The 9,141-nt window shown below is 42.8% G+C and overlaps 1 protein-coding gene across 3 annotated transcripts in view; it reads right to left on the bottom strand.

Annotated features, from left to right (window-relative positions):
- Window positions 1-8,572, bottom strand: part of ZNF451 (zinc finger protein 451) — a 36,810-nt gene extending 28,238 nt beyond the window's left edge. The window contains exons 1-4 of one of the 3 annotated variants that reach the window (XM_042016937.1): window positions 8,214-8,572; window positions 7,498-7,601; window positions 2,022-2,105; window positions 727-852 (exon numbers count right to left, since the gene is read on the bottom strand). In XM_042016937.1, the coding sequence (XP_041872871.1) occupies window positions 727-852; window positions 2,022-2,105; window positions 7,498-7,578 (291 nt within the window). In that variant the 5' untranslated portion in view covers window positions 7,579-7,601; window positions 8,214-8,572. Of the gene's footprint in view, window positions 1-726; window positions 853-2,021; window positions 2,106-7,497; window positions 7,602-7,820; window positions 8,063-8,213 lie in introns of those variants that run through there. The other 2 variants (XM_042016935.1, XM_042016936.1) reach the window with 2 other exon arrangements.
- Window positions 8,573-9,141: the final 569 nt, after the last annotated feature.

Genomic DNA, 9,141 nt, shown 5'->3' with positions numbered 1-9,141 from the left:
GAAAGGGAAAGAAAACGAAAGGGAAAGAAAACGAAAGGGAAAGAAAAAGGCATTTTCACTTTGAAGACTAAATTTAAGTCTGCAGTTTGCATTACCTGATGAGGAAAGAGCCAAGCAGGAGGAAAATATATTCTTTAACAAAAGGATCTTTCAGCCTTCATTCTCAAACTGCTTTAAAAGTTACACGGTTATCTCTGACTCCACTTTACAGTTGAAAAAGTGTAGGTGGAGACATAGACAGATTGCCAAATTCAATGTGGAGGAGACAGAATGGGGATGTAGGCCTCCAGACACCACGGCTACCTTGTTCCGTATCTAATCTAGCCTTGTACTCTCTTGTACTGCAGTTGCATAGTCTACCATAGACCATAACAATCTGTAACTATAGTACAATTATGTGATTTTTAAAAGCTGTTAACAGCGTTGAGAAAATTAGGCTGGGAAGTCAGCACATTTCACCAGCTCTGGATTTACATTTGTCCCTGTTCAATTCCAATTTTTCCCCCTTTAGAAACTGCACTAAGACTAGAAAATTGATCAGTTAAAAGCCACAAAAGAGACAAAGTCGATGTTGTGTTTCACACAATGCCCCAGAAGCAGAAGTCTAGTTGCTAGTTTCAGGTATGCCTCACCAATTTTTTTATTAGCTCAGTAGTGAAAACAAAGACACTTGTGACTACAAGGCCTTTATTATGCAATTCTTCCAAAATAAAACATATCCAATACCTTAAAGGCCTTGTTTTTCTCTTCTTTTTGCTGTTTCTCTACTTCAACATGGCGTGCCAGACGATCCAGGGTTGATGCAACTCGTTCCTTCTGATAGTCAATGTGATCCTTACGCTTAGTATTTCTCTACAATTGGAAAGTTAAACTCTTATTTGGTGATTGTTAAGTAACAGACACCAATACATTGACAAGTGATGCCCAAGCATCACGACATAGTTCAGTAAAGATACTCTTATCCTAAGTTCCATGAGCTACCTTGCTAGTTTTCTCTTCCTTTTTACCAGCATTTGTAACTTCTGTTAAAAAACAAACAAAAACAACCCTCCCCTCAACATATTCAAGGCATTTCAACATAAACATTAGCTTCACCAAGCAGTAGAGGAACATGATGTTGAGAATCCTAGAAGTCTCCAACAAATGAAAAGTTAAGTAAGTCCTTCTAAGTAAACAAAATCCCTCCTGACTTCAAAGCCAACAGGCAGCCCATCTAAAAAACTGAGAACTGCTATCATTCTTGCTCTAACACTGCCTACTATCTTCAGAAAGGCAGGTCATTAGCTTTTTCTAGCCTAAGGGATAGACCATATACTGTAGTTTCCTCCTCTTACACAGTCAGCTCTAGAAATCATCCCCGTAGTGTCAGCCTATGCATGTACAGAAGATCCACCTTTCCTTAATAATCAGGTTTATTACAAACATCCACTACTGCAACACAGGAAAACAAAAGTCAAAAGATAGTCACTGCTGCCAAAACCAGCTCTGGTAGGGTCTATCAATGCTCTTTTCAAAGGCCTTGCAGAGCAGGCAGAATAAGTTTGGGGGATAGATAAACTGATGAGCCTGCTTCTGACTTGCACATTCTTAGACTGGATTATGAAGGATTTGGCTGAACTAAAACCAGACTGTCACTGGAACAAGGTCATTCAAGCCATAAATTGTTCTTAAAAAGTTATTTTAGAAAGAAAAGGCCTGGTAGTAGATCAGATATGTTTCCAGGCTAGAAACTGGACACCCTGACTTCTGAGGCTGAATGTAAAGTGACATTTTATTTTCACACACTTGTTAAGATGACTGAAAGAGAAATAAAATTACCAAGGAAAAAATGGAGTGCTGGTATTCTTGCTTTTCACTCAACAGCAGGTAGAAAAATCAAAATACTTCAATACTGGTTATTTAGTATTTGTAAAAATACATCTAACAAGGTTTTTGTGAAGAGTAACTGATAGGAAAAAAATACAGAAGACCAATTACTTTATTCAATCAAGATGTCATAAAATACATTACAACATACTCACATGAAAATAAGAACTGCTGTTAGGTTCTTCATCCTCACTGCTGACAAGATCAATGCATTCAAGGACAGGCCTTAAAGGTCCCTCCTGGAAAGGAAGTGTTAAAAATGCACACACAAAAGCATTAAATTGTCTTCCTCAGAGATAAAATGTACCATCTCTGCCATATACTGGCAGTTTGTTCAAGATATTAACAATCAACTATGTAGGGCAGGCTAGGAAGACCTACTGCCTGATGATGAGTAGCAGAGAGAAAAGCAGCATGGAATCCTCTCTGCTGCTCTCAATGCATCTCATTCTTTACATTCTTCCACCATTCAAGGCAGTAAAGCTGTTCAGCTGGCCGGGCATAAACAGTCCTCCTGTCTCACTGGGGAGAAGAGGGATGAAATCTTGGGACAGATGACAAAAGCTTCTATGAATCAAGCTGCCAGCCTCCAATTTCCCCCAAAGAGTACTTAACTTTTTATGATTAAATAAATAAAGATAACACGGTTTTCTAAATGAAATATATATAAAAAAAATCCACTTCAGATTTGCTTCTGTAGAATCTGACAGCCTCTGCAATACTTTTAAGAAATCAAACCTTTATTAAACAGATGTTAGCAAGTAAGAGTTCAAAGACACACTCAGATCACCTGACTGTCCAATCAGTTCAAAAATGTGTTCTGAAATGTTTAGCTCTGATCCTAACAGCTGTACCTTCTTCAAGGGCAGAGATTTTTCTTATTTTCTTACTCCCAGGGTTCAGCAACTAATCAAAACTTACCAAATTGACAGCTGAAATGCAGAGTAACTTTCAAGCCTAGAAGTTCAAGTGATCAAAACAATAAATTTAACACAACTATTATTACACTTGTTTAAATGTCTTTTGCACACATTAAGTGTTCTTTTTCCTTCCACATTCTGTGCCTTTTCTATGCAATTTTTGTGTACCGCTCACCTCCACACAAGACAAGCCCTAAACTGAAAATCATGAGAATTTTAATTACTTTCTTTCCAGCTGGTTCAACTAAATAGTAATGCAAAGATGGTGCCAAACCTGAGGATTCCATCACTATAGGGGAGTTAAGAAGCTGAGGATCAGAGAGCTTCATCCTACTTGTAACTCCCCACAGGATGAGTGGGGGAGTAAACTTTGGCACACAAGAGTCTGAGATTACACAAAAACAACATGGACAAGCTCTCCATGAACAGCTGAAAGCTGGGGCCTCTCTAGCTGTCTATACTGGCATACTTGGCACCCCGAAAGACAAAAGTATTCAGATGTACTAGCATTAACATATGCTCACTCTTCACATCTTATCAGCAGATCCTTCACATTCAAAAAAACTAAAAAAAACCACCCCCCCCAAAAAAAAACCAACCATGAAACAACCAACCAACAACAAAACAAAGAAACAACTAACCAAAAAAACCCCCAAAATGCTTGACTTCTAAATTACTTCTCTAAACAATCTTCAAAAGCCATTCTTCTCACAAACTAACAGCCATGCCACTGAGCAATGAACAAAAGTCACAGCTACTTCCATGAGTAGAAGAATTTCTAGGTTTTGAATTCTCCAGGCAGCTGTGGCGTCTCTACCGTTATTCACAGCTTTGCCTGGAAGCATCAGCATTAAGTCAACAAAACTGCAATTTCACTATGCTATGCACAGTACCCAATTTAACTGTAAATACAATCAAATTTGTTTAACTGGTAACTGGTAAAGATGAAGCCTCATATTCATCTCTAAGGACAGTTTCTTCTCAAGCAGTTCTGTGAAACTCATTTTTATTGCTTCCCAAAGTTTTCTCCAAAAGCCCTAAATTGTGATATCTCTTTCCTGCCTTTCCTCATTTCACTCCATCTTTGGATAATCAGGCCTAGCTAACAGACACCTTGTCCACTGATACACCATGCAAGGTGCTTTGTTTGTTGTTTCTAGCTTTACGTGCATTCAGATCAAATACCCAGTTTACTTAAACAGCACAATTAAACTTCTGCATAATTATACACACACTAGCATACAGAAAGCATGAATCTAGCTTTCATGTATGTGACAATAAACTTCTCTTTGACAAATAATTATGTGAGCATAACTGTGTATACACATGTAAACATAATTATTATAGGACAAGTTTACATTAAAATAAATTTTTAAAAATTGACATAAATTGTACTATTTGTGTTCTAAATCTTTGTCCCAGCAGACTTCCAACTTTTAAGACTGCTGAGAACTGACCAACATCATGAGCCAACATGCACGTAACAAGTTTTGATTTTTGTAACGTAGCAAATACAAAAATTCAAATCCCTGGCTGACTTGGGATGGGTGCAAAAATAAAAGAGTTGCTTCATAACATCACTACCATTTTATTCAGTTCCTGCTGTGATGCAACTAAAAGCCAGAGAGACAAATACTTCATTCGGAGTATCTAATAATTAACATCTTAGGGGAAAAGGAAGCAAAACCTTTAAATAGTAACTACCATGCTTTAGCAAATCACTTGATTTGGTATATTAACTTAAGTCCAGTGCTTTTGGTGCCAACTGGAATTATCTGTCTATTTGTTCACAGGGCATTAGACCTGTGAATTTCTTCACTCTTGCCTTATCCTTCCCAAGTAAACAAAATGGGGGCAAGACCATCCTATCTTAATAAAGTAGGAGTAACAGCTTGCACTGCAGATTAAATTATATTTCTCTGGTGGTATGCAAAACTTAAAATGTAATGATTTTAAATGGACAAAATACATTGCAATGAAGAACTAAAAGGTGGGAAATTATGGAAGAATAGTTTCAAGTTTCCTGAATGAGGGTGAATCAGATTAAAAAAGCTGAAAATATCAGGCAGCAGGACATTGACAAAAGTCCTTATCTGATGGAGAAAAAGCACAGTCCTACAGTATGAATTCAAACACCACAGTACAAGTGAATGAAATAGAAAAACAAACAACCCAAAACCACAAAGAAAAAACAGATCAAAGAAACAAAAAACCCACACCAAAGCCACATCTGACTGTCAAGAAGGAAAAAAAAAAAGAGAAAAAGGAAGAAAAACACAGATCATACAGCCGACAACTACTTGTTTTCTATCAAAATGAGCACAGGTTGGGATACCCCAGTGGCTTCTCTAATTCAATTTATATAGTCCCACCTTATGCACTGGGTCTTTAGGACATGCAGGTAACCAGGAGGCATCCATCCATAACATTTATGAAGAGTACAAGTTTCCAGTCATACACATTTATTATATGGAAATGGGATGATCTAAAGCTAGCCAAGCAGTCTAGAAATCCTTTAGCGAAGTCCAAAGTCACCTTCACTCAGAGGAGCAAATGAGAGATCTGAAGACATATTGCTGATATGAGGTGATGGCCAGGGTCACACACCTTTCCCCTAGTATTCATCAACTACAATAGTAAGCTCCTCACCCCAGGATATCAATCCTGCACAAAATTTGAGCAGAGTCATCTTCCTATATATAGCAGCCTCTCTTGGAAGCAATAGTCACTGGGACCACAAAGGATCCATATTATCCACAGGCAAAGCCAAGGAAAAAGAAAAGGCAGCCAGAAATGCCGATTTTAGTTCTTTTGTTTCAGTTCTCTTTAGTTACTGCTCTTGGTGCTCCAGCAGCCCTTCAATCATTACACATTCCAAGCTACACTAGTTTCCTTGTTCATTAATTACCCAGTTTGAAGAAAATGAAGCTTATTCAGTCATGATCACAGAATCACAGAGTGGTTTGGGTTGGAAAGATCATCTCATCCCAACCCCCCTGCCACAGGCAGGGATACCTTCCACTAGGCTGCTCAGAGCTCCATCCAGCCTGGCCTTGAACATTGCCAGGAATGGGGCATCCATAGATTCTCTGGACAACCTGTTCCAGTGCCTCACCACCCTCACAGAAAACAACTTCTTCCTAATATCTAATCTAAACCTACTCTCAATCTGAAGCCCTTCCCCTTTGTCCTCTCACTATATGCTCTTGTTAAAAGCTCCTCTCCATCTTTTCTGTAGGCTCCCTTCAGGTGCTGGAAGGCTGCAATTAGGACACTCTGAAGCCTTCTCTTTTCTAGGCTGAACAATCCCAATTCTCTTAGTCCTTCCTCACAGAAGAGGTGCTCTGCCCCTCTGATCATCTTGGTGTCCCTCCTCTGGACTCATTCCAACAAGTCCATGTCCTTCCTGTGCTGGGGATCCCAGAGCTGATGCAGCACTGCAGGTGGCGTCTCACCAGAGCAGGGCAGTGGGGCAGGATCCCCTCTCTCGCCCTGCTGGCCACACCGCTTTGGATGCAGCCCAGGACACACGGGAATTTCTGGGCTGCAAGCAGACATTGCCAGCTCATCCACCAACAGCCCCAAGCCTTTCTCTGCAGATGCACATGAATACTTTTGTATATATAATGAACTTTGAATTCATTAATCAATTTTGCCAAAATCAACCAAAACATTAAGACGTCTCAGAGATACTCAACTACTTATAATTTTGGCAAAAAACCCCACCTATCCTTCATACTTGAGCACCTGAACACCCTCACAGAAAGTCTGCATGTTGAACTTTGGCTTTAATCAAACACCACACAAAATGGGGGGGGGAAGGGAAATCTAGTTATTATTCAGTATTCTGTTCAAAAATGAGAAAATTCTACAAAAAACAGCTGCTAAAAATACTGGCATCATTTAATCACTTGACCTTAGTAACATGACTTGCTCCTTCAAGAAAAACATCTTTAGATGTGTAGATGTGGATCCTAGGCACATGGTTTAGTGCTGGGTTAATAGCTGGACTCAATGATCTTAATGGTCTTTTCCAACCTAAACAATTCTATGATTCTATGTGACCCTGCCATCCAGCACCACTTCACTGATGACAGATTGAGGCCAGAATGCAGGCAGCATGAAAAACATTCTGCTTCTCTTGGATCTCCAACAGATAAAAGTGTCTGAAAGTTACATTCACATAAACCATGTCAGCATGTTGTACAATAGAGAGTGCCTCACAATTTGAGAGGATTGTTTAAGGCCTCTAACCCATTATTTCCTTCCTTTTCTAAACTGAGTACAGTGATTTTGACACTGATTTGCAGAATGAGCAGTGATTTATTCCATTAACTTTACTGGGACTATTCATAAAGCAAAATGCTATGCAATATGATTACCAGGAAAGTTATCTACAGTCCCTCATGTATCTCACTGATCACTGTAATTCCCCCCTCATCTGCTGGGATACTCAAGACCATATTTTCACTACAGGACCAACTGACATCATCTTATACCTTTCCAAGAAAGGGCACTTAAACCTTTAAGATCAAGTTGTTATCTGCCACAAACACTCACAAATGAAATTATCTTTATATTCAAGAGTAATGCTTTACATCGAAATATAATCATCAACAGAGTCAATAAAGACCCCCTCTCCTGTTTGCTGGACTACTGAAAGTGTATTTTTTCCAACAAGCAGTGTGTTTCCACTACAAGATCTACTTACTCCAATGAACTCAATCTCGTCTTCACTTTCAGAAGCTGGTGATTGACTCTTGCGAAGGTTGTCAGAGCTACAAGACTCCATTATCTAAACGGAAACAAAACATACTACATAATTTCACTTTGTAAGTTTTGTTGAACTATACAGCATTTTCCATTTTATGCCTTCTTTGGCTTTGCAGTCTATCTGTATTCAACAAGTCTCTATCACTCTCAATCATCAGTGACACCAGAAAAAGCGACAAACGATTTTGACTCGAATCACGCTACTGTATTTTTCCAAATATGTAAAAAGTGTCTTTATCTACAAAGCATGCCAATACCTACACTCCTCCAGCAGCCATAGCTGCAGTGTAGCAGCCCAAGGACATGCCCGAGCCTGAAACCCCAGGAAGAGCCGAGACCCGAGCTCTAGCCCAGCGGCGCTCAGCCACCGCCGAGCCGAGGCCGGCCCGTAACAGCTGCGGGCGACCTCGGGCGTTTTCAGCAGCTGCGGCTGCTTTGGGCCGCTCTAGGACCGCGGCAGAAGGCTGAGCGTCCTGCTCCAAAACAACGGCGGGGTCTGCGGTGCTGAATCACGTTCCCGTCCCCGCCCGGCCCCGCGGCACACGGCTCTGCGGGCTCCGCACGCCGGGCCTGCCGTGCTGCGGCTCGCCGGGCCCGCCCGCTGCCCTGCAACCGCCGGCCCCGCGGCGCGCACAGCGCTCCGGCCCCGCTCACCCGCCGCCGGCCCGCGCGGGCAACAACGCCCGGACCCGCCGCGTCCTCGCTTCCTCTGCGGCCCGGGGGCGGGGCTCACGGCTCGCCGAGATCGGGAGGTGCCGCCGCTCTGCCCAGCGTTCGCTATGGCAGGTGCGGGCGCTGCCGCGGCAGCCCCATGGCGCGGCCCCCTGGCCGGCGCTCCGGGCTCTTTCCTTCTTTCGGGCTCTCCCCCTCTTCCGGCCTCCCCTCGTCCGCCTTCAGTTGGGCTGCATCGAGTTCCTGCTCGGAGGGGGAAAACCCGCACGCCGCTTCCGGGGGAGGAGGAAGAAGAGGAGGCGGAGGAAGAGCGGCTATTGCGGCTGGCAGCCAGGGGAAATAAGGCGGCAAAGTCGCTTCTCTGGGCCGGGCCGGGCCGCGCCGTGCCGCCGTCCCGCTGCCGCTGCCTCCGCCGTGCTGTGCGTGCTCAGCCGGCCCCTGCTCAGCCACCTCACACGGTGCTTTATCCAGCCCAGGCATCTGCAGAGACCCTTTGTGAAGATCTTACGGGAGGCGTTGCCAAGGGCACTGGTGAACTCCCAGATACACAATGGCCGTTGCTCCACTCATCTACCAGGGCAATCAGTTTATCATAGAAGTTTGTCACGCTGGTCAAGCCTGATTTCCCCGTGGTAATGCCATACTGACATCTCAATGATTTTCTTGTCGCTGAGACGCCTGGAAGTGGTTACTGGGATTGGCTGCTTCATTACCTTGCCAGGGATCAGGATGAGGCTAACTGTCCTGTAGTTCTTCCTGCCCCTCTTGAACATGGAGGTGGCATTTGCTTTCCTCCAGCCTCAGGCACTAGCCCCAGACACTATGATCCATGAAAGATAATTGAAAGTGATCTCACCATGACATCTGTCAGTGCCCTCAGTACCTGTCCGTGCATCCTGTCACGGCCCCT

Source organism: Corvus kubaryi, unplaced genomic scaffold, assembly GCF_017639235.1.
Source record: "Corvus kubaryi isolate FWS band 111438036 unplaced genomic scaffold, C.kubaryi_AGA036_p1.0 split3-73, whole genome shotgun sequence".
Classification (NCBI taxonomy): domain Eukaryota; kingdom Metazoa; phylum Chordata; class Aves; order Passeriformes; family Corvidae; genus Corvus; species Corvus kubaryi.
Note: the sequence above shows the minus strand (reverse complement) of the source record. Positions and strands in the feature narration are given on the sequence as shown.